General features: G+C 51.0%; 2 protein-coding genes across 6 annotated transcripts in view; both read right to left on the bottom strand.

Moving 5' to 3' along the window:
• Nucleotides 1-8,486, bottom strand: part of AP2M1 (adaptor related protein complex 2 subunit mu 1) — a 29,801-nt gene extending 21,315 nt beyond the window's left edge. The window contains exon 1 of one of the 2 annotated variants that reach the window (XM_069865337.1): nucleotides 8,462-8,486. The gene's annotated coding sequence lies outside the window, so the exon portion shown is untranslated. Of the gene's footprint in view, nucleotides 1-7,571; nucleotides 7,718-8,461 lie in introns of those variants that run through there. The other variant, XM_069865336.1, reaches the window with a different exon arrangement.
• An 805-nt stretch (nucleotides 8,487-9,291) lies between these two features.
• The window catches only part of DVL3 (dishevelled segment polarity protein 3), a 33,090-nt gene continuing 17,655 nt past the window's right edge, over nucleotides 9,292-24,726 (bottom strand). Inside the window, exons 2-17 of one of the 4 annotated variants that reach the window (XM_069864479.1) lie at nucleotides 22,018-22,087; nucleotides 18,070-18,191; nucleotides 17,519-17,625; nucleotides 16,837-16,972; nucleotides 16,449-16,542; nucleotides 15,970-16,039; nucleotides 15,570-15,709; nucleotides 15,298-15,374; nucleotides 14,823-14,890; nucleotides 14,410-14,460; nucleotides 14,138-14,287; nucleotides 13,170-13,301; nucleotides 12,751-12,918; nucleotides 11,936-12,148; nucleotides 11,258-11,656; nucleotides 9,292-10,790 (exon numbers count right to left, since the gene is read on the bottom strand). In XM_069864479.1, coding sequence (XP_069720580.1) covers nucleotides 10,759-10,790; nucleotides 11,258-11,656; nucleotides 11,936-12,148; nucleotides 12,751-12,918; nucleotides 13,170-13,301; nucleotides 14,138-14,287; nucleotides 14,410-14,460; nucleotides 14,823-14,890; nucleotides 15,298-15,374; nucleotides 15,570-15,709; nucleotides 15,970-16,039; nucleotides 16,449-16,542; nucleotides 16,837-16,972; nucleotides 17,519-17,625; nucleotides 18,070-18,191; nucleotides 22,018-22,087 — 2,029 coding nt within the window. In that variant the 3' untranslated portion in view covers nucleotides 9,292-10,758. Of the gene's footprint in view, nucleotides 11,657-11,935; nucleotides 12,149-12,750; nucleotides 12,919-13,169; nucleotides 13,302-14,137; nucleotides 14,288-14,409; nucleotides 14,461-14,822; nucleotides 14,891-15,297; nucleotides 15,375-15,569; nucleotides 15,710-15,969; nucleotides 16,040-16,448; nucleotides 16,543-16,836; nucleotides 16,973-17,518; nucleotides 17,626-18,069; nucleotides 18,192-21,603; nucleotides 21,988-22,017; nucleotides 22,088-24,726 lie in introns of those variants that run through there. The other 3 variants (XM_069864482.1, XM_069864480.1, XM_069864481.1) reach the window with 3 other exon arrangements.

The raw sequence follows: 24,726 nt of genomic DNA, 5'->3' as shown, positions 1-24,726 counted from the left end.
GCAACACTTTATATCTTCAGAATAAAAGTACTGAATTTAGTTCCAGAATAAGTCTCTGTAACCACACCTATTAAGCAGAGGCAGCACACAGTTCAAGATTCCCATGTATTTACAGAATGGGAAAAGCCTTCTGCAGCTGCTTACCATCCCGCGGGGGTGGATGGAGTTACACAGTGCAGCTGGCAGCACAGTCAGCATCCCCACACCAGGAGACAAAGACAATCCTGTTGCTCAACAGAACAAAATCAGTTCTCAAATTTAAGGAGGGGACTGCACCACAGGCTCATGACTACTTACATGAAACACAGGGCTCTAGCAGGCATGCAGGAGACCACTGCAAGGTGATGTGCAGGGCTAAAACCCAAAAGAAGGAGAATACCTGTTTGAATATAGTTGCCCCACAAAGTCTGGCTGATGCTGAAGCTGTAATTCAGGGAATATTTGAAAGGTCATTCACACAGGCCAAATGATGAAAAGAAGTGAGAACTGTTATGACAATGAAAGCAACTCATTGTCTGCTCTAGGAAATTCTTTCCCAATTAGTATTTTTTCATTCCAGCTAAGACACAAGGATGCCTTTTCAGACTGCTACAGTGCTGGCATTCAAACACAAACTACTGCTACCAAAGGTGAAGAGCAGCTTCTGCACCCTCTTTAAGATTTACATTGTACAGAATAGTTTCCTGGAAGCTTATGCAACTGGTCAAAGCTGGATCATACGAATCCTACAAGCCCTTTCCAGAAGATTCCTAGAAAGCACATCCTAGTCTTAAAAAAAATAATCTCCCTCTTGGGTTTTAATGCTGCTTAAGTTATTTGTTTCACTATTTTTAGCACAAAGGAAATGTCTGCTTTGATGTGCAACAGGATCAGACACATGGCATATACAAGACAAAACTTCTTGCTAGCATGACAAGTCAATTACTTTCTGAAAAAGCCTTGATTTGAATCACTGTCAAACATGTAGAAGACTGCTGATTAAGCTTCATGTTGGAAATTAAAAACTTTCTCCTGGGAAGATCTACAAACTTTACCCGTTGATTAAGATAACGAGGCTATGCTTCCTCATAGGTTAGGGCATCTTCTGTAACACCTTCACTGAAGTTAGCAGCAAAAATATCAGCATTTTTACTTGCATCATAGTAGTAGGCAGCAGGCAACTGCTTGCTTATCTTAGTAAAAACATGTTAGATGGAGAGTAGATACAGTGCGACTCAAGTGCTTAGTCTTTAAAGAATTCTTTGTCAATGCAAAGAAACACAAGGCTTCTTCCTTATACAAGAGAGCTGAGCTCAGGCTTCAAACTTCCTATGCACAGTCAGCTCCTAACATAACCAGTTTCATTTGCACTCTGTGTCTTGTTTCCAAAATCAGCAGTGAAGGGGCAGTCAGATAATAGTAAAGACAGGTCAAGAAAACTTTCCCCAGGAGATGCCCTTGCAATGGTTTATCTATTTCAGAATGTATCAGTGACTCTCTCCAAAGTATTTGCCCAGTTTCCTCTCAAATCCCTGCAGCAGCAGAAGGCCATAGCAAAAAAAAAAAAGTCTACAGTTTTATAACCACAGTATAAAACGCTCTCCTTTTTGTTTTAAGCCTGCTTTTTCTTCCCTCCCGCAGGTTTATTTAATGGCCTCTAGCTCAAGTGCAGGAAGAGGCAACTAAGAACTAGTCTGCAATTTGCTCAAAGTCAGAAAGGAACAGACTGTGCAACACGAAACCCTGAGGAGGTAGTTTCACTTACTACAGACTTAACAACAGTACTTGCTGCACCCCAATCTAATGACATCAGGAACCAATGAGGTCTCAAGTGCACAAGATATTTAACACAACTATAAGCAGGTCTTCTTGCTCTGCTCAATTTCCACAGTCCAGCATCTTGAAGATTTCCAGGTGTCACAAGCACAAACAGCACAATGGCACTGACACCACTTACAGCAAGTTCGTAACGGTGCGGTGTCATTCCCACCATTAGCCTTCACCATGTCTGCCCATAACAGAAGTTCAGGGAACACTGACAACATTCCTATCCGCTGTTCAAGCCTTGCATTACATCTCTCCCTGACACAGGATAAGAGTGACTGCACTCCCTCCCTGCTGCAGAGTTACTTCCATCAGCTAATGGAAGCAAGTCTACATAGCTGGAAAGTCAAGAGATGGAATGACTAGCCCAGAGATATATGAACAGATGAGAAGAAAGCTACACAAAGGGCAGCATGCAGTAGAAAGTTGCTTAAAGCTTAGCAATAAGAATGGCTCTCTAAAATGACAATAGCTCTCCTTTAAGAGGCTGTAGTGAAAATAAGCCTGCTTTGTTTTGATTCTCATTTGTGTTTCACAGATACGCCTTTCAACTATGTCAAGGTTACACTGTGACCAGAAAGGTTTTTAGTGGTACAGTTCAGACTTGGTATGATCTTCCACGTGTTTTAAATAATGAACAGTTTTCTTCTAAGATCAGCTTTGAAAAAGGAAGATCTAGTGCTTGCAACTGTTAAGAACTGCAGTGAACAGGGCTCAAATTAATCTGAGCCTGACATTCAGTGACTCACGGCTGCTGGAATCAGAAGGCCCCAGAATAAAAAAATCCACCACAGAAGATGGGTTCATCTGCTCACCGTGCATAAGCAACATGACTCAGAAACCTTCTCGGCATTGCTCAATCAGCTTGCAATGACTCATTCTGCTCCTCTCCACAGTCAGCCTTTTTCTAGGGAGCTTGCTCTGCACTGATTTTGAGTTTTCTCAGGCTAATAGCTCATTGCAAGACACAGTTTAAGATCAAAGCCCATCAATCCTTCAGCTGTTTGTCACTAAGAGCCTGGAAACCAAGATGACTCTAGCTGACACCTTTGAGTTAATGGTCAACTGCACTTTCAGAGCTCTGCAGCTCTGCTGCTCCTTGTTTCACTAGCTCGAACATATGGCGATCCACTCCACACTGCTAGATACAGGACCTGTTTTCTAGTTATAGTATGGATGGATTTATTCTAGTTAAGGTAAAGAGAAGGTCCACGTGTATGTTAAATTCACACCAGTTGGTGACTAATCACCTTAATTTAGGAACAAGTCCTCTCCCAACAGGCATTGCATTCTTCAAGCAGCTAGCTGCTGGGGTAGGAGTGGGATCTAGCATCTGAATGCTGCTCCTACCAATATCTCAGGCCAGCATGTTTCCTGCTCTGCTGCCAAGCACTCACATTCCCATATACTTCTATTTCAACCCATAAATAGAAAGGAAAAGGATAATGAAGAGCATCATAGACAGACCAGATACTGATACGTGCTTATAAATCCACAAGGAGTTACGGTTACACGGAAATGCCTTTCCACTCATGTGAAAATGTGAGCATTAAGGTACACCTTCATGGCAACTGTGGCAAGGTTACAACATTAAGACAGCCAGCTACAAAAAACCCAACATGTATAAAAATTGATATGTTGGGATATGGATTTGAATGCATTCCAGTAGTTACGTAACTGAAAAACGTCAGGATTAGCTGTACCTACAGTGACTGACATGATAACATGCACCTTCTAAAAAGAATCAAGCACACTCATCTCAAATCATGTTACTGCCCATGCTGTGCAGAAGATATGTATTAGGGAGCATCCTCTCTTAAACCATCATGACACAGCAGATGAAGCCCCAGCAGCAGGTTTGCTGCAGATCACAACCAAGGCAGTCCAGAGAAAGGTAAAGATGCAATCAAGCATAGTATCTCCAAACCTGGTTTTGTCCACTGATTCCATCACACATAGAAGGTACTCTACTTATTAGGTCTATCCTAGAGACAGGTGGTTCTCCAGAAGCCATTAGATTTCGCCCTTTCAGACCTATGTTGGACACACACTTGGGATGTGTGGAGCACAGGCTTGGGCAGTAGGATCCTGTTCCTGGGATGGTGGTATTCACATATTCTGGGATGCAACGAGTGGCTGACCCAGGAACTACCTGGTGACGTGATGCACTAAACCAGCATTTAGTAAATGGAGCTTCAACAGATCGCTCCTACAGCATGAAAGAGCCCCGCCTTCTACTTCCACTGCCTCTTCATGGATACAGAAGAGCTGTAGAAAAATGAACAACATACAACATGGACCTTTCTTAGACTAATCGGAGAAGATGTATGGAAGGACTAACAAGCACAGTTTGTTTCCTCTGCAGTGATTTGTTTGTATCTGCAGCAGCTCTTCCAGAAACACCACAGCAAACAGCTGTCTAGTGCATTAGCCTCTCATGGTCTCTTTACCTGAGAAGCCACAGCATCACAACAGTAACAAGACACCAGCACAGTACCAGAGCCATCTCTTCATTAGAGTATGAAAGACAAAGTCGAATACTAGCCTGAATCTTAGATACACAGACATCTGAACAAGTTATTTTCTCCAATATATTTGTCCCATAACCTTAAGTCTTTCGGCTGACACCACACAGATCACTAATCCATCCCTGCACCAGCAGCCACAATGCTAGCTTCAAGCACACACCACAAACTTTGGGACACAGTTGTCCACCTTCTTAACAGTATTTGTACAAATTAAAACAAAAAAAAAATCAAAAGGTGACCCGCTTAAATTCATTGCTTAAGAAAAACAGTGAATTGTTGGTTAGTTTTCAGTTGTGGTACAAGGCAACATGGCTGCAGTAACTGCAGCTTCAGAGCCAGGCAAGAGATGCTTATGCTAGTTCTAAACGAACAAGGTACTGCCTGGAGGAAACATGTCATTAGCACCATGTCTACAGCCTAATAGTACTGGAGCTACCATAAACTTTGGGTTTATACTAGTATTTTGGCCTCAGGAAAGAGAAAATGTAGTTGTCTGTAGCCTCTCATGGCAGTTTCCCCAGGTTCAGTGCCGGCAGAAGCTGCTGAACTCTTGAGCCAGGCCTGTCAGCTATCATGGCAGGTCTCCTCAGCAAACCCTCTATGTTTTCTCTCCAAGCTGTAGTGGTAGCATGGCAGCTCAAGAATAAATGCTCAGGAGCAGCCTGACAGCAGGGACAGGAGTTCTTACACTGCCCCTAACCACGTAACTACACTTTCACCAGCCAAGCACCAACAGCCTCAGGGTGTGGCCAGTGCTGGCAGCATCCTGATAGCACTGAGTGCATTCGGTCCATTCACTTTAAACGATCAGCTGTGTTTTACTAGGCCAGCTGTGCAGGTGCTATCCCCACTACAGAGACACCTGTCCAGAAGAGAGTCCAGCATTACAGAAAATAAGAATGCAACATGGCTTGCCAGTTACTCAAGTCATTGCCAGAGGAAGCCACTGAGGCTCTGTCAGCAGAGCTGAGAGGACTCCCGCTCATTAGCAAAGCCATTTTGGCCACAGCCCCATTGTGAGACAAGCTGTTGTTTCATCGAGTTTCCTGTGCCATCAAGTACAGGGTATGAATAAACACAAGATGATCAGCAGTGAGCCCAACATTCAGCTACTCTGGGTCTTGTCACTCCCTTTATAGGGCTAGAAGTTACCAAAGCATAGACATCACTTAGCCTGAACGAAAACAGGAATGCTTACTTCTCTAACCTACACAGCACATCTAGGAAACAGCACCCACAAGTCAGTTCATAAGCTGGTGTAAAGCAACCAACCCATTTAGCAGTCTATTAAAAGAAAGTTTGGGTTCTGACTTAACAGTAAGACTTCTGTGCATTAATGAGCTTATCTGACTAAGCAGTTCAAGGTACATTAGCTACTAGAGTTCTCATCCAGGAAGAAACCAGGAGAGGTGCTGCTGTTCCCACCCAGAGGACTGCGGGGAAATCACCAACTGTAACGATTTCTGTATTCTAGAAATCAGCATGATCTTGGACAAGTGACAACAGCTGAAGCAGAAGGGGATTAGTCATACTGCTCTGGCAAACCAAGTTATCCAGAAAAACAGTCCTTTTGGGACAGTACTAGCCATTATCAAACCAAAAGGCTTAAGGCTTACAGCGATGTCATCACCCCACCAGTTAATCCAAGCATCTAAGCTTTGCTTAGAGGGCTGCATTAGCCACTTTCCAGGAGGCCATGGGCTGCAGATGGATTGAAACAAGAGTAGCTGCAATCACTTCATCTTGGGGATGACAGGCTGCATAAGTTAATTAAGAGACATACCAAGAGCTAAAGAGCTACTGAGATAAACCCATCGGTTTCAGAGAAACCGTTCCTATTTTAAACCCAATCCCATAAATCCCCATAACCAGCGGACAGGAAGAAAAGCACGTTCAACTCCTACCAGGCTCTCCTCCTACAGTCATCTTCTACATGCCATACTGCACACAGTCAGTCTAAAGAGTAACAAGACCTAAATACAGACACAAGGAGACATGAAAGTGTCCCTTACTCTGGTAAAACATCACACAAACCGTGTTTAACACATCTTTCCATTTTAAGAATCCAACTTTATCCAAACAGCCCAATGCCTCTTTCCCCTTCTACAGTTCTTCCAAAGCAGTTTGGGAGTCAATCTGAAGCAACTTCTAGTGTTCTTCACTCTTAAGCTAGTAACCTGAAGAGTGACTTGCTTTCTATTCATCTTGTAACAGAAGAGGTTAGAGATACAGACTGCAGTCTGAGGAAGAGCTCATATTCTGCAGACCAGTCATGGCTCAGGTGCCCTGACTTGGCATTTCTCTCTCTGCTATTACTGTGGAGAAGATAACTGCATTTCAAATTCTGCACCTCAGCCTGCAAACATTTAGCTGAGCTGCCAATTTCCTGCTGAGACCAAAATAATACATGGCTTGCTGGTACCTTTTGACTCTGCAGGTCATTCACTAAATGAGAGGAGCTGACTCTGCTCTACAGACCAATTATGTTTTGGCACCCAAGGCTGTACTTCCGTGCACCCTCCAGTTAACCCTATGAAGCTCTGAGACATCCCAGTGGTCTTCAATAGTAACACCTTAGAAAACCACCACAAGATACAGTGCTGCAAAAGACAGTCTTGGCTTTATCATTTCTTGATGCAGGGATGAGACAGGATAATTTTAACTTGGATCACAGGAAGTTTCTTTACAAAGCCCATTTTGTTTTGTGATGTTCCCATTCCATAAAACAAAAAAAGATATACTATCAAATCAGACTGCCTTTCCAGTCATCTGTGCTTCAAAGAACTTGAGATGTAACCCTTCACAGCCTCAAGACTCAACCCTTCAAAGGCCAGAATTGTGCTCTCTCAAGAGGAAAAAGCCAGATGTAATGTCCTTCAAAGACGTCTCATATGCTCTCCCTGAAAGAAAACGGCCAATCTGCAGTCCAAACAACATCAGGTATCTTTGTCACTAGATGTCAGTAACATGGCACTTCCTACAGAAGAGAAATGATGCCTCTCTTCTGACAGGGAAAATATGGAAAGGAGGCAGTTTGGCAGCATCTCATCAGATTAGAGATTGTCCCTGAGAGCAAAACTCACAGGGACGAGTACAGCTTCTACTACAGGAAAATAACAGTCACTACAGCTCTGGTAGCATTCAAACAAACGTTACCCAACAAGATACCACATGAGCCTGTACACAGTCAGAAACCTGCAATGCATGGACTTCTGAGCCACAGAAGCCATCCCGACTCACCTATCTGGGAAAGTTCCAGGCTCAGATTTTGGCAGCCTGAGGCTAAAACTTCACAGCAGCTTTGTCATACTAAAGCAAGCAGAAAACAGATCATGGAATCCTGCAGCTTGTAGGGACAAGACTAGGTCAAAAGCAAGTCATTTCCTAGTGGGGAGAGAATTCAACGGCGCTGGATGATAAAGACAGGCTGCATTTCCTGCAGCTTCACTGAACTCAAAAACCTAACCCAGGGGAGAATGGAAGTGGAAAGGTGTCTAGAAAAGCCGTTGGACAAAAGCCCATTTTAAGCCTCAGAACAAGCCCAGTTTACAATCAGCAACGCTACGTTCTGCCTCTGCAGGTTTCCCAGAGAGAAAACTAAAAGATGCGAGCCGTGATCCAGCGAATTCACGCCGGTACCGGCAGCGCAGACCAACAATTTGCGGGGAAGCTCCTGCCCGATCCCACTCCCATCCCTTTGCCCCGGCTGACCCGGCCCGGGGGCGCAGAGCCCGACCTCGCCCCCACCCCGACCCTCACCCTGCCCAGCACCGCGGGTGTCGCAGGTACCGCAAACGCACAGCTCATTAACACAAGCAATTAATAAACCCACTCGAGGGGCGAGCGGAGGGGCCGCTCGGCGGGGCGGGGGCCCCTCCCCGGGGCTGGGGGAAGGAGATGGGGGAGCCCTCACGGTGGGAGCCCAGACGACGGGTGGGTGTGGGTGTTTGTGTGTGTGAGAGCCCTCACGGGGGAGCGGGGTCGGGGGGGAAGCCCTCACGGCGGCCCCGCGCCCCGGGCGCCACCACCACCGCCCGGGCACGGCGGCAGAGCGCGCCCCGCCGCTGGGAGCCGCCCGGAGGAGGCAGCGGCCCGCCCGCCCCGCCGAGCGGCAGCCCCGAGCCCCTCACCTGCCGCTGCCACCGCCACAGCCGCTGCTCTCCACCCCGCGCCCAAGATGGCGGCCGCCGCCCCCCGCCCCGCCGCGCCCCCCCGGAGCACTGCAGCGCCCCGCAGCGCATGCGCAGCCCGCCCCGCGGAGCGTGCGCCGCTGGAGGGGCGGCCCCCTCCGCTCCGGTGCGCGCACAGCCTGCCGGGAAGGCAGCGCAGCGGCGCAGAGCGCGCCGGGAGTTGTAGTTCGGGCACGGGGTTCGGGGTGGGCGGCACCGCTCCCGCGGCTCTTCCGTCCGCGGGAACCCCCGCGGCTGCTTTTAGGGTGTTGGCAACCACTTTTTGGCTGCCTGTACCCATCTTTGGGGTCTGTGGGTGTGTTTTGGGGGACTCTGTACCCATCATTGGGGTTTCTGTGCCCATCGTTGTGGTCTCTGGGTTTGTTTTGGGATCTCTGCACCCATTTTTGTGGTATCTGAGCTTGGTTTTAAGATGTGTGTGTCCATTTTCGGTGTCTCTGTGCCAATCTTTGGTGTCTCTGGGCTTGTTTTCAGAGTCTCTGTACCCATCTTTGGGGTTTCTGGGCTTGTTTTTGGGATCTCTGGTCCATTTTTAGGGTCTCTGGGTCCTGGGCTGCCCCAAGGGCACAGCCAGCACTGCCAGCCCTACCCTGCAGAGACCGAGGAAGCCAAGCCCCACGCTGGGGTTCAGGTCCAGCTTGCAGCAGCCCTCAACACCCCAGGAAGAGCCAGTTGGGCAACAGGCTCCGGCACAGGGTTGCCCTCATCCTCCTGGGATGCAAAAAGCAGGCTAGGAAAGGAGGCTGAAATAAAACACCACACAGCAGGAGTCCAATAAAACTATGTTTATAAATAAAAACAAGGAGATTGGTTTTGTTTTTATAAAACCCAGCAGGCAGGGTAGGGCAAGGGCATGAGCAGTGTCTGGGGAGGCTGCTGGGTGGCATCGGGAGAAGGGGGACAGGCGGCAGCTTGCCGGTGCCGAGATGGGGGAAAGGAGGGTGGCAGAGAGCGGGCACGAGGCAGGCAAACTCCAGCACGCAGAGGGAAAGGAGATGAACTGATGGCAGAAAGCTGGCAGAGGCAACCCAGACCCCCAAAGAGCAAAACATTTCATCTCCAGCATTATAAAAACTGCAAACACACACAAAAAAATAATACGAGAAGAGAGAAACACTTGCAGAGAAAGCCACGGTGTGGCAGTGGGAAAGGGCACCGGAGCGCCAGCACCAACAGGAGCGGGGTTGAGTGTGTCTGTACCGTACGGTGCTTGGCCCTGGGCATGGGGAAGGGGCAGCCCTCAGCCCAAGGCACGTCTCCGAGTACCCACAAGAGGAAGTAAAAAGGGCAGGGAGTTCCAGAGCAAACGGACTCAAGTGTCCCGACGCATCTGCAGGCAGTAAGCCCAGAGGCCACAGTTCAGGCTGCAGCCTCCCACTTTCCTCCCGGAGAGCTTCTGTTGCTGCTGCCAGGTGCCATTCACAGCCCAGAGGGAGCAGGGTCATCCCACAGCCTCATCCCTTCCAGCAGCCAGGCCAGCAGCCCTTGTGGCGCTGAGCAGAGGGGGAGGCAGGTTCAAGCCCCGCGTAGGACAAATACAGGGGGATCTTCCACGTTTCCCCAAGGCATAAAACAAAACAGTTGTGACCCTGCCATGCCTTCTAACTCCATCCAAGCCCATGAAGATGTCACAGTGCTGAGCAGCAGCAAGGAGAAAGCCACAGCCAGCCCCAGGCACGAGACAGCCCCTATAACTGTGACAGGCAGCTGTGTGACAGGCAGGATGGCAAAGAGCAGGATGGACGGAGCAGAACTCTGCCCTTAAATGACCCCCAGGTACCCAAGGATAGGTACAGCGCCCTGAGCCGTGCAAGACTGTGCACAGGCACTCACCACCGCTCTGGGCTGACTACAGAGATACAGCCCCAAGCCTCATGGCCCGGGCAGGGTGAAGGGTCCTGCCATGGGTCAGTGCCAGGCTTGGCCCTGGCCCAATGTGTGGGCAAGAGGAGAGAGGCAAGAGGGAAGTGGCAACATCTCTCCACTACCCAGAGGCACTGAAGCCCTGGAACATTCATGCATTAGCCAAAAGGCAACTACAATGGGATTTAAAACACATATATAAGGCTGGTCCCTGCTCCCCTCCCCTCTCAGGGCTGTGGGAAGGGCAGGGTGTCTTCCGCAAGGGGGAGGAAAGAAGCCATCTTCAGCGCCATGCGTGCCCAGCGCCCTTGGAGCTCCGTGTCCTCCTGTCGGGCCACGCCACGCTCCAGCTCTCCCCCCCACAGGCGGCAGGCTCAGAGAAAGTCAAACACCCCGTAATTCTTTGCTGCTTGATAGAAGAAACACAAAAGGGTGAGAAGAAAGAAGAAATGTTTAGGGTGGAAGGACCAAGGCAGCAGTGACACACGGGCAAGCAGCACAGGGCGCTGGGACGGATGCGGATTAATGGGGTTAGAGAGGATGGCAGGAGGGAATTACCATCAGCAATACACAAGTCTGGTGGCGGGATGGGCTGGCAGCACCCAGCAGGCCTCCCAGGCCCGTCCACCCCACTCGAGGAGGGATTAGAATCAAGGTTTAGTTCCATTTATTACTTTTTCCCTTTTTTCTTTTCCTTATCAAGACCAAAAAAAAAACCAAACCAAAAACAAACCCCAAAAATAACCCCCCAAAAAACAAGGGGTGAAGCCAGGGCTGGTCCTAGGAGACAAACAACAGGGATGGAGGGGAGGAAGGAGGGGCAGCAGACAGACAAGGGATGGGCGCTTCACATTACATCCACAAAGAACTCACTGGGGTTGCCCATGGCCATTCGGAAGGACTGTCTACTGGCTGTCAGTTCGGGGGGCACAGAGGCCAGGTCACGGCCCGGCGGCGCCCCAGGGGGCCCCATGGCTGAAGGCGGTGGAGGCATCAGCAACATGGGGGGGCTGAAGAGAGGGGGGAGGCCAGGCGGCCCATACGACTGCTGGCTATGGTGACTGCGGATGCTGTGAGCCAGAGAGTGCTGGCTACGCTGGCTGTGCTGGCTGGCTGGCACTGAGCGCTCGCTGGCTGCGCGCTCACGCCGCATGCTGCTCCTTGTGGTGTGGTCTGACTCGCTTCCGCTGCCACCTGACTTGGACTCGCCAGTCTTCTCTCTCTCCTTCCTCCTCTCACTGCTGCTGCGGTTGGAACCGCTGCTCCGGCTCCCTACAAAGCGCACGAGGCAAGGTTAGGTGACAGCTCAGACAAGCCAGGAAGAAAGGATGCTTCTCTAGGACTACAGTACACTGCAGCATAGCCATCTGCCAGCACAGTCTGTGCTCTCAGTCTCCTTTGAATTCCGAATCCCACAACCCTTTCTGAGATGGCTTTTGCCCTTGCTCCCCCCACCACAGGGCCTTGCCTAAGCAGCATTTGCCTACTGCTTCCCTGTACCAGACAGGGCATCTACGCTCCTGCAGGCACATTTAAGTCTTTTTCACTCACCTTCACTGTGCTGGCTGCCTGCGCTTCCCCCTCCGTAGCTGTAGCCTGGGTCAGGGAAGCCGGGGTGGGGGTTGTATGGATGAGGTGGTGGATACTGGTATGGGAAAGCCATAGGCCAGGGTGCGGCTCCTGGGTGGGGGAGCGGAGCCAGAGTGTCCTGATCAGAGGCACCACTGGAGCCATCGTGATCATGAAGAGAAAGATTAGCCATGTCTGCAAGAAAGCAGAGCAGAGGGTTAATCCAAATGGAAAGACAACTGCATGTGATGAAGCAGTGCTCTGCCTACCCTTGTATAGGGACAAGGATGGGGTACAAAAGGAAATGCAAGAAGTTGGCACTCTCCCTGCTAGCCAATGCAACCATTTGTGTTTCCTGGCTGTTCAGCAGCTGTGTGAATCCAAGCTGCCACTCTAATACAGAGACCAGCTTGGGCGGGAAGGACTACACCAGCTCACCCTGTCAATAACTTCCTCCATCCTTCTCATCTGAGCAGAACCCAGTTGTCTGAGCACCACCCCCTTGCCCGCACAGGAACTCCACAGCCTGGAGATGAAGTCAGTAAAGACTAAGACTCTGCTAGGGCTGCAGAGGAGAAAAGATCACACAGTAGGTGATACTGTCACCTTCCAACTTCACCACCCCAGCAGTCTGACAAGGGAGCTGGGATATTCTTCCTCACTCTAACAGGGTCCTTAGAACAAGGGGTCCAGCTTGAGGACAATGGCAGTAGCTGTGTCTCCATGGTGTTAGCAGGGCTCTGAAGGACCTCAACCCCCTTTCATCCACTCCCTCCCACCCATGCCAAGTGCCATACTTCCACAGAGGTCGCCAAAGATGTAATAGCATTGCTCCGAGAAGGTGATCTTGTTCACAGTGTGTCGGATGTAGCCAGCCTTCAGGAGATTGCTAGCGTATTTGCGGGATTCACGACGGTCTGTAAAACCCTCCACATGGTGATAGAGCCAATCCACCACATCCGAACCTGTTACCGAACATCAGAGTTAAATAGAGCAACAGAAAGGAAGACAGTGGCCCTTGAGACAGTGGGCCCCATTGGAGCCAAAGCAAAGTGGGCCAAGAGGTGAAAAGGGACTGCACAGCCCAAGGTTCAATTTGCAGTGTGGGTCTAGTCAACAGTTAAGCTTACGGTGACAGGAGATGCTCCTTTGGGCATCTGCTTGGAAAACAGGCCACCCAGTCCCTGCCTCTGCTGCAGGCAGCACAGCCTCTTACCAATGAAGGCATTGGGGATGGTGATCTTCAGCCACATGCGGTCCCGCACCTCCAGGCCTGACTCTGGTGAGGCCATGGCTTTGACAATGGTGGCCATGTCGCTGTGGATGGACAGGTGAAAGTCATCGAGTCCTGTGGTGTGGATGAAGGGAAAGGAGGCAGAGATGAGAGGGGACAGAAAAGACAATAGGGCTACATGGAAGCACCACACACAGGAGGAATGGGCCAGGGAACAATACATCACAGACAGCCTTGGGGCGCATGCTGTGTAACCCCCCTGCCAGCCTTCTGATATTATCCTTTCCACGTCAGCCACTTCACCTTGTGCAAAACCCAGGCTAGAGTCTCCTTCTTTCCAACTAGTCCCAAGCAGCTGAGATTCAAAAGCTGCCAACTGAACCCATGCAGCTCAGCAAGGGAATTCCCTGCTCTGTACAACCTTACAACAAACTCCTGGCTTTTTGCCCCCGCTCTGTAGACCCTTGCTTCAGTGCTCTCCATGCTGAAATCACCCAAAGCTTTCAGAAAGCAACCAAAAGAGCCCTGTGCTCAGCAGGACCCTGCCCCGCTACAAGGCTTTTTGCTCCCAGATGCCTCTATCCTGCCCCATCTGCTGTCTGGGAGGGCAATCACTCCAGGGACAAGCAGACTACTCTGGTCCAGCACTGTCAGTTGGCAACTCCTGACTGCTTTGAGCCTTTCCTCTGCACCTGCCACAGATCCTGGATTGCACCCAGGCTCTTCTACTCTCCTTACACAGAGGGATGAAAAAAGTGGTATTAATTCACCAGTCAGAACTCCCATCAATCCAAATGCCTACCTGGTGAGAGCTACCTCCCTCTTAGTCCCCTGGCAGGGCACACCTTGCCCATCCCAGCTGTCCCCAGGCAGATGTATTGCTCCCTTTACAGCACAGTGAAGGTGAGGAAGCCGTGCAGTGGGTGGAGCACGGAGGCACGAGGACTTACGTTCGGTCTCTGGGATGGAGCTGGTGATGGAGGAGCTGGTGGAAGTGATTGTGCTCATGGATGGACTCATACCGTACGCTGGGTAGGTGCCAGTCATCGCTGCTGTGTGAGACACCCAGGCTGCCGGGTCGATGGGCCTGATGGGCTCACCTGCAGGGAAGAAAAAGTCAGTCAGCAGCTATAAGAAATTATTCCTTCATCAAATCAACCTCTAGGGAGGGACAAGGGACTCAGTGCAGCCCATTCCATCCCCTGTATCTGCCGGGACTCACCCGGATCGGAGCATGGAGAGTCTGGCCCAGCCCAGATCCGCTGGGGAGCAACTGGGAGAGAAAGAAGAGAGGAAGGGTCAGCAGGAGAGGTGCAGAGGGAGAGATCCCCCTATGGCTCAATGAGGGGTTTCTCTTTCCTCTGGCGCCCCGAGCAAGTGACCCCCCTGCCCCAGTGAAACGCGTCCCCAGCGTGATGTGGGAAGGAGGGCTGGGCTTATGGGCATTTTGGCCTAGTATTTGGATATAGCAGCCTCCTAACTAGGAAAGCTGAAACCCCATCAAACCCCAAATTGAGTGGCACATGGAGTCACACACACAGAGGAGGAACAAGACAACAACCAAGCAAGTGCTTAAGGCAGGGCTCTCACGTGAGCTGGGCACCAGTGTTAAGGGTGGGTCACCTATCCACTTACTCCTGGGTAATGAGAAGCAGCCCCTGGGGCTAGGGTCCCAGCACTTGGCCACTGTCAGGGTGATAGGCCTGCAACAAAAAGGCAACAGTTAAAACAAGAGCCCAGTGGCACAAACCCCTGTGTAATGGGAGGATGCTGTATGCTGGCTGTCTCCTGAGAGACAAGAAGTTGCCAGTAGAGTGCCATTGTCTCCCTCCCATATGGATTTCCTTAGTGGCATCCACAAAATTACATGACCCTGTTGAGGGCTGCTGCTGACCCTGATGACACAGCGTTCCACAAAAAAGGGGCACAGACCTCAATTCACCACCATTCTTGCTTTGGGCATGAAAACCCAGGAATGAAAGCAATGCCCAACACAAGATCTGAGCTTCTGCAGAGCCACTGACGGAGCTGGCCAGATGACCCAGCTCACACACCCCAAGCACACACCGTACAGCTGCCCATGGAGGTAAGGAACAACCTGAGTACTTACCCTGGCTTGTGCACAATCTCCCTCAGCACCCGCACAGCATCATCGTTGCTCATGTTCTCAAAGTTGATGTCATTTACCTGCAAATAATGTGAACAGATAAGTCCCAGAGATGTGACCAGAGCCTGAGCTCCCGACTCAGCTCAGTAGTGTCTCAGTTCCCTCTCCCAGGCGCAGCTTCCTGTGTTTAACCAGCTAAAGCACGCAGGAGGCTTCTGGATCTTTTCTTACTGCTCTTCCAGGCCCAAAGATGAAGGTACGTAGACGTGAAGTACCTGCAAGAGCATGTCTCCTGGCTCAATCCTGCCATCAGCTGCCACAGCGCCACCCTTCATGATAGAGCCAATATAAATGCCTCCATCCCCACGCTCATTGCTCTGTCCCACAATGGAAATGCCCAGGAAGTTGTATTTTTCTGCAGGGATGGAAAGAGAAAGAAGTAAGACATAAACCAGCAGGCAAAAGCAGACTTAACGTCAGAAAAAACATGTGCTAAAGGTGGTCATTTGCACCCCTATCCCAGAGAGATATTTTGGGATGTGGAGAAACTCTTAAGACACTAGTGCCTCTTGAGACACAAGCCAGTTTCCTACAGAATTCATCTCCTCACCCGTCCTCATATGTGTTCTCTTTGCCCCCACCCCCATTCCCTCTCCATGTATAGCTCCTACTCACCCATGTTCAGCGTGACCGTGATGATGTTCAGGGACATGGTAGAGTCTGTGATGCTGCTGAAGGATGAGGACTGCAACATAAGTGAAACACGAGATGTCCTCCTGTGCCTCAGTAACATTCTCCTTTCCAACTCCCTCCATCTGTGCTCCCTAACACTCCCTGGGGCACCACGGCCACCACCCACAACTCCACCCTTATGCTGGGAGCTTTGCAGACCCAGAGGGCATCGGCCACAGTCCTTATGACCTCTCCACAACCAGGGCAAAGTCTCTGGTCCCAGCTCTTGAGGCTACATTGGCTTGAGAAAGGTTAACAGTGCTTTATGAACTCTCAGCACCTGGATACCATCAGTCCCTTGCTGTGCCCACAGCCAACACAGCCAAATCCTTGCTCAGCCCTGGAGCACTAAGCGGAGCAATCCACCAGGCAGCCCACTCTGCTCTGCATTGCCCTCCCCAAGACACCCAGCCCCTGTGTACCCGCTCAATGCGTGGAGCCTTCTGTTTCCGCCGGCGTCGCTTGTGCCTCCTCATTAGACGGGAAGCACTGCTTTGCTCTGTCGAACTGCTAAACCTAAAGGCAAAAGTGAGAGTCAGCTCTTCTGCTATCAGGGTTGTGGCTCTGGCAGCAGAAGAGCCACAAAAGCCACAAAAACAGTACAGGGAATATTGGTTTTCAGGAGCAGAGCAGCAGAACATGCCCATGGGGGACAGACAACAGCAGAGGGGGCTGCTGGGTGAGACTCGAGACAGCAGGAGGTCTAAGCAAGAACTCTGGAGCCCAAGATTACTGCGCCCTGGAACGGCATCTCTCTGTGCTGTGAGGCAGGGGGAAGCTAGTGTTTCTTCAGGACCTAAGCTCTCCTACCTGCTGGTGGAGTCATCTTCATCTGAATCGAAGAAGCTGGTGGTCTCCAGCTCACTGCTCATGAGTGTGGAGGAGCTCTCGTACCCGCCCAGGTCTCGGCGCCGCTCTCCTTTCACTGTCCCATTCACTCTGGGTGCTATGAAAAGACAAGACTTAGCGTGCTTGAAACAGGCCACAGAGAAACAAACCCTTCCTCTATGCAGGGCTTGTGACAACCTTCTCAGAACAATCTGGCCATCAGACAACCCCATCCAGTGCCAGCCAGCTCTGAGCCTACCCTGGGATCAGACCCATCTTCTGGGGGACATCTCTTCTATCACTACAGGATGGGGAAGAGGCTGATGGGCCACTAGGAACAATGCTGCTAAACTTGGAAAAGACTTCCAGCTGGAACCTTGGCAGAGCAAGAAGCGGTGCAGAGTGGCAAGGCACACTCTGCTTTCCAGCTGCTGTCTCCTGCTCTTGAGGGTTCTCCAGAAGACATCTCCTTTGCCCCTAAAGGTTTCAACACCAAGCTCTGATGCTACACAGGTGCTGGCTCCTGCCTCCTATGTGAGACTACAGCCTCAGATCACTGAACAGCCCTTCTAAGCTGGGAAGGTTCTGCAGAGTCAACAGCCCTGCCTGGTGCCAGTGCCCCCACTGTACCCTGCAGAGCTCTTCCCATGTTAACAACACTCACCATGCTCAGGCCCATCTTTCCGACGAGGTCGTTCCCTTTGCGATGACACCACCGAATCTGTCTCTGTTTCATTGTCCAAGTTTTCCCGACTCCCCCCAGTGTTAGGGCTGCAATAAGACAGAAGAACAAATATGTCCAACAAAGAACAACTTAAGCAGGCTCTCTCTAACTCTGTGCTGGCCAGCATGAGCCACCAGTCATCAGCTGTCTCCTTCTTGAGGAACAGGAGGGAAGCCTTCCCAGATGCTGGCTATTTGTGGCTCAGGAGTGCAACTGGTGAGGAACAAGCACAGCACATCTATGAGTGCAGGGCCAGAGACTGGGAGAAGCCGTGCAGCTCTTTGCCAACTTCCCTGTGTTATTTTCTGCACGCCCCTGCTGGCTGAATAATGCAGTTCCACTTCAAATCTGCCACCAGCCCCATCCTCCTTCCCTCTGGCTTGCTGTGATCCCTGCCAATTTGGGTGGGAGTGTCCCAGCTCTTGGTCTGGATCTACAGCAAAATCACTGTGGGTCCCTTGGAACTGAGAGTAGGCGTCCAGATAACTTACTGGAAAGAGGGGGGCCTGGAGTCTCCAATTCCTCCAGTGCGTTCCATGGAGGGTGGCAGCTCTGTTTGGTTATCGGCACAGACTGAGCCAGCATCTGAATGGGAACCCTCTGCAGACACCAGCTGGAGGGACAAGAAACAGAGAATGAAATGGCTAAGGCACTGGGAAAACGTGTACAAGCGTAGCAAAACGACCTGGCCAAAAGCCTGTCTGGCCCAGGATCTCATCTCTGACTGTGGACAACAGCAGATGCCCAGGAGCGGGTATGGAACAGGCCAAGCATATAGCAACACTCCCCCTTAATGCCTTCCCAGACACTGGCTATCTGTGGCTCAGGAATTCCTGACCCAGTGGTGAAGTCCAGGTGGCTGACAGTCCTGCTTGGAGATGTTGACATCATCTGCACACCCACACTGCACAGTTTTGTCACTCAGGTAACATTTAGCACATGTTCTGTAACAAGGAGTGGATTTTGCAAGTTCTTACATTAGAAGAGGCGGCTATCAATCATTCCTTTTCTCAATTTTACCACCTCTACAACTCCGTGTTTGAGCTGTGGGACCCAGCAGGACTTTCACCTTCCCAGCAGGACTTTCACCTTCCCAGCAGGACTTTCACCTTCCCAGCTGGGGGTAACAGCTCAGGGCTGAGGCTGGCTTAGAAAAAGGCTCCAAAACATACCTTTTTTTACAGATTTCTACAAGTACTTTGTAAAGTTTCAGTTTGTGCCCAGCTCAGAGGCCTGCACACAGCCCCCCAGCAAGCTCAGCAGTCTCCCCAGTGCATAAATCCAATAAAGAGTCAAACCCCAGGAACTATTTATACCAGCCATGCTTTCAAGCAGCCCAGGCACACCAACATCTGTGCCTCTGGCTCCAAGATTTACCACCGATTGCAGGGCTCAGGGAATGAGGTGGACCCACTTGCAAGGGGTTAAACAGAGGATAGTCCAAATGAGCTCAATGGGAAGCGGTTCCACAACATCACTCCCTATCCTGGTTCGTGCTCTCCTCACATTCAAGCTGCACTGAGTGGGTCTAATTCTAACAGAGCCAGTCAGGGAAGCAAGAGAAAGCCTCTTCCTTGCCAGAGACATTCAGAGACCCCCAAAGCAGAGGTAACAGGGCCCAGAAAGGAGCTCTCCCCTGGCCAGGGAGGAGTCCCCATGGAAAGATGAGAACTCTTGAGCAAGGGAAGACCCATTTCCATCTCTAAGGACTTTCAAATATGTTTTTCAGCCTGCCCCAGCCTGTCCCCTGCACATCATGGGCAAACAGCAGGCTTGGCTCTCTCAGTGTCTGGGAGGGACTGCAGGGCCCAGCGTCCCAGACAAATCAGGCTGTGTGGCAGCCTGGAGCCTGCCCAGGGAGAGGAGGAGACCAGGACAGGGGTCAGGCCTCACACTGTGTACTTGAACCAACTGCCATGCCATCAGCTGTCACAGGAGAGGTCTGATCTAACAGGGGTGACGGACGTCTCACTGTGGGTCTGGGCACAAGGACCATGACACACAGGTTGGAGAGGACCTCATAGCTGATGCCCCAACTGTAACGTCTAGTACAAATGCAGAGGCAACTCTGCTGCTGAGCGGACCATTTGCGCAACAGGGAGGCAGGAGCAGATGCCAATCCAGGTGCTGGAGCCACAGCCCAATACTACAGGTCTTGAATGCTTCCCAGTATCACTGATGAAGCACAAAGCTGTGCCTTGCCCACCTGAGAGAACCTGAGAAACCACAATAAAGGCGGGGGATGGACCCCACAGATCTTCATTAGGGAAGGGGGAGAGGTCGGCTGCAAGGAAGGCACTGGGAACAGAATAAGGGATGCAGCCATGGCAAGGAAGAGAGAGAAGCCCCAAAAGAGCCACAGCCAAGACAGCAGACAGGGCAGAGAGCACCCTGGGGTACAAAAAGCTGCAGAGCCCGTCCCACAAGCCCCAGGACAAGCCCAACAGCTCCTGCTCACAACTGTCTAACCAGCTCTTGTGTCACCCTTGGCTCGCTTGCCTCCCTTTAGCAAGCCCCAGGCACATGCCCCGCTCCACTCCCAGAACCTTCACGGTGACTTGTCTTTCCAGGATGCATCCCACTCTCTGAGGGCCACATCCCTTCTCTGGCAGCCACTGCCCAGGAGCACAGGGGAGAAGAGATGCTGGAAGGAGCCAGCACTGCCTAGAGAAAAGTTATATAATGCTCTGTCCTTGAAGATCTCCAAGGAAGACCAGGCAAATAGATATGGACAGAGGGAAATAGCTACAGGCAGCTGTCAAACAGCAGTGAGGAGGAGAGGAAAGGGAGTGTTCCTGAGCAGGGGGACTGATGCTGCCTTCCTTTAACACTCCCAGGGCCGGGATTTCCTCCAGGGAAGGTTTGATAACCACTCTGCACTTTTTCTGCCTCTTGCACTGCTAGGAAATATTCACTTGGAGCCAAGGCCCTCTCTTTCCCTCTACCTAAAATTACTACCAACTTCGTAGAATAGCCTCATCCCAGCCTGTAAGGCAGCAGCAGCAAAACAAGTGCTCCCCCCAGCCCCTAAAGCACCCATGGACACAGAGACTCTCAGCAGATAGAAAGAGGGACCATCAGCTGTGCATAAAGGTCTCTGACACTGCCATCGCCCTTCATGCATAAGAGCTGATAGCAGTGCTAACTCCAGACACACGTTCCCTGTGAGGAGCGAGCACCTCAGAGCAGCAGCACGGTGTCCTGGTCAGATCATACAGAGCTGCATGAGATCCATGCCACTCCCGCTGAGCAACCAGAGGAAAGCCAGTGGCTGCATGGATGTGTGGATCACAAGGAAAAGCATGCCAGGTGAAAAAAGCGCAATGAAAAGGGTTCAGAGCCTCTGGGACTCCCCATAGTGCAGGTGAAAACAAAAGGCATCTGGAAAGGGAGGAGTGGGGAGATGTCTCAGCAGCAGCAGCAGGGACGGTGGCTGAGAGCTGGACAGGCGGTTTTCCAAAGGGCTGGCTAACCGCTAGAGGGAGGAGGGCAGGCATCCGGCTGCCGGCTTTGTGTGAGAGCCCAGCACAGCCTCCCCTCCCAGCGCACGGTGCAGGCAGAAGCCCACCCTGCGCACTGCTCTCCTGGCCAGCACCCCTGCGGGAGCCACTCTGTCAGCAAGGAATCCACCTGCCCTCCCTCCTGCAACACGGCCACTTCACAGCCTCCTCTCCAAGACCTAACTCATTGTTACAGGGATAGAAGAAGTATTAGGTCTAATCCAGCCTGATTTGCTGAGGATTTTCATTGTTTAGGGGCAATCTGGTGGCCTTTGGAGAAAGGCACTTGGGTCTTGGTTCTGCTCCTGGCATAGATCCACATACCCTCATCAGCCCAAACTGCAGTTCAGCAAAGGGGTAAAAGGGGTGATGGACTATGGAGACTGAACACTCTCTTTCTCTCCCCACCCCCACCCCCGAAAAGGGTCCCTTTAGGGGCAGAGGGAGGCATGCAGGCAGGGGACAGAGCATGTGCATGGCATGGCACGGAGGGAGAAGCTTGTCCTGCAGCTGCCCAGGCAGTACCTTCAGTCTTCAGGGCAGTCAAATCCAGTCCGCTTCACCAGCACTAAAGTCACTTAAATCCTTTGCATCAGTCACCAGAGCAGGACTTTCCTTGGAAAGCTGACCCTGCCGTAAGGGCACACGGGTTACGCTGAAGACAGGCTGTGACAATCACCTCTGCCAGGCATCAGTGACCACAAGCTCTCCACAGAGGCATCCCGCATCTTCCCTGGCACGGGGCACCCAGCACCATGCAGCCCCCTCTCCAGCTGAGGGACTGCAGTGTGATAAGGCAGCTCATTGGCTTCCTGAGCAGCCAGCACTTTGAGAGCAGGGAGCAGTTCCCGTGCCTAACTTGGCACTACGCAACAAAACGGTGGTTTTCAGAGACAGCAGAGACAGTTGGCAAGATACTGAAGCAAAGGGCTTGCTTACCCACGACACCACCCGGCCGTTGAAGCAGGGAAGCTTGGCATTGTCATCCGAGATTTCTTCTTTCACCACCCTGCAGAGGGGAGAGGAGGCAATGAGAGCTGGGTCCAGAACTCCAGAGGAACAGAGAGACTTTCCCAGTCAGTTTGCACCCAGCACCAGGCTGCCCAGGTCCAAGCTTGGGGATGGGGCAGGTAGAGGAGAGGCAGCTCCCTCCTGCTGACAGGCTGCAGCTTCTAATGCCCACAGCCACAGTGGCCAGGCTGGACAGGAGAAAACAAGAGCAGAACAGGCTCTCCTGTGTGCATCCAGCTGTTTCATCCCCCAAATAGCTTTCTAATCAGTTAAAAAGAAAAAAAATTGAGATGCACATTTCTACCAGTTCACTTATTTCTAATGAAATACATAATTTAAATCTCTGAAAGAACCACATCCTATGCCAGAGATTTCTAACAGATGAAAGTGAAACACATGAAACATGCTGCCTCCCAAATGTTACTGTTGCTTTTTAATTACCTACATAATATTTCAACATCCTTTCAAGCTTTATAGTTGTGCCGCAATGTCATGTTCCCGCATTACACAAAACAGCTGCATTATTATCAGTCTTCAAAGTGGAAAGAGCACTCATTCCCCCACCCCCCGCAACAGTAAAAACATCAATTTTCTTTGGAGAAAAATTTTCTTCTTTTTATTTTAAACATCACCAGGCACCTAAATACTTTTTCCCAGGTGAGCCTGCAATCAAAACAACTTGTCAATTCACCAGGTTCAATTAATACCATCTTTGATAAATCAAATTTAATAGCAAAACTGGCTTTAAAAAGCTCATTTTCTTTTCTACTCAATGACATTTTAAGCACTCTTATTTAATACAAAGATATCTTACAAGTGATACCAATTTCCCCTTCCAAATGATATTCAGGGTAGCTTTACACTTACTGCGTTTAAAAAAATAACGTAGTAACTGAACAGCAAATTAACTACATTTCGGGGAAAAATAATTCAACAGAAAAAGAATGAATGTGAAAGCAAGGGAAATTAGGTATTAAAAAGAAGTTGCTGACAAGTAACCAAAACAGAGCACACAGAGGTGGGATCCCATCAACTCACGCAGAATGGAAAAGGATGCAGGCACAGGACATGAAGCTGTGACCCATTGCCCCTGACTGTCACAGCCCAGCCACTGCCATCCAGAGGCAGCACGTCCGGACCCAGACAAACAGGTACTCCAGGCTCCCAGCTGCACCTCCTGGTACCCCGACAGCTGCTCCAGCCATCACTGAAAATGGGACAAGCAAGGCTCACCAACACTTGCAAGGCATCAGCTAAAGGCAAATGAACAGTGCAGGCAGACCAAAACCTGGGGAGTAGGCTCGCTCCACCCTGCTGTGCTGGCTCCTCTGGTGTCACGCACGCTCAGCCAAGGGCTGTCTCACGGGGTGAAAGGCAGCACGTTGCCACGTCTTTGCTGGCAACTGGCACACAGGAGCCTTGCCCAAATTGGAGAGCCAGCAAAGGGAATGGACAAATGCTCCCCAGCCCCAGATGGCACAGATGTGGAGGTCACAGTTTGAGCAGCCTAATCCACTCCCAGGATGTGTGTTAATTCCTCTTGCAGATGGAGAAGCAGGAAAAAGCAGGAAAGGAGCAGCGAGGATGGATTAAAACCCTGCTGGCCTAATGCTTCTTCAGTATGTCCTGCGCCAGCCTCTGCCCAAAGCCACTGCAGCCCAGGACAAGTATCAAACACAGGCAGTTCTCCCTCGGACCCATCTTCTTCGGCACCCATATCAACCCTTTCCAATGCAGGCAAGTTCTTGTCTTCTCACTTCCAAGCACGCACATACACACATGCACCCTGGCCTGGCTACATCGGCATCCATTCATACTGTCGCCAGCAGCCTGGATTTCCTCCAATTCCTAGAGAGAGCTCCAGGCACAGCCAATTTTCAGTGCCGCGTGCTGCCTGTTCAGGGACACAGAGACCTGCATGTGGGTGAAGGGACGGGGTGATACATTTGCAGGGTCAAGGTGACCAACCACTAAGCACAAATGAACTATTCCACTTTCAGTGGGGAGAGAGGAAACCAGCCCCCAAGCCTCTCCACCCACCCTGAGCTGCAATGCCCGATGGAGAACAAGCTCCTTCTGTCCAGAGAGCCAGTCCCTTGTCGCTCCTAATACCCTGCTGCTGCCCCAGACATCCCAGGGGTCAGCTCCACCCCAGAGCAGTTTTCCACCTCGTTCCCCAGTCTCTACATTATTTATTTACCACCGTTTATCTCCCAGATGCCAGAGCACAATAGATTATATATTTAGACTCTAGAGAGCAAAACCTAATAGTGCTGGAGTCAGGCACATGCAGGAATATCTCTGCAGCCTTGCTCATGTCTGTCACCCCCTCACACCGTCCCAGCTATGTGTGCTCTGCATTCCTCTCCTGCCTCAGCCCTGAGCTGCAGTCTTTCTCCCCCCACCTCTCACCACTCTCTTCAAGTCACACTTCACATGACCAAGACCGCAGGTTCACATCAGAAGCCACCAACCGAGCAGCCTCTGGGGGAGCTGTGTGCGGTGCCACGTGTCTCCTCCATGGCTGCACAGGGAAGCAGCCATGAGATGAAATTGTCCCGTGGATGTGTGCTGGGTGGGAAAATTGTCCCGTGGATGTGCTGTTTAGAACCCCAAGCTAACAGGGTTTGGGCCCCA

This window comes from Phaenicophaeus curvirostris, chromosome 10, assembly GCF_032191515.1.
Source record: "Phaenicophaeus curvirostris isolate KB17595 chromosome 10, BPBGC_Pcur_1.0, whole genome shotgun sequence".
In the NCBI taxonomy this organism is placed as follows: Eukaryota; Metazoa; Chordata; class Aves; order Cuculiformes; family Cuculidae; genus Phaenicophaeus; species Phaenicophaeus curvirostris.
The sequence above is the reverse complement of the archived record's forward strand: the minus strand, read 5'-3'. Positions and strand labels throughout refer to the sequence as shown.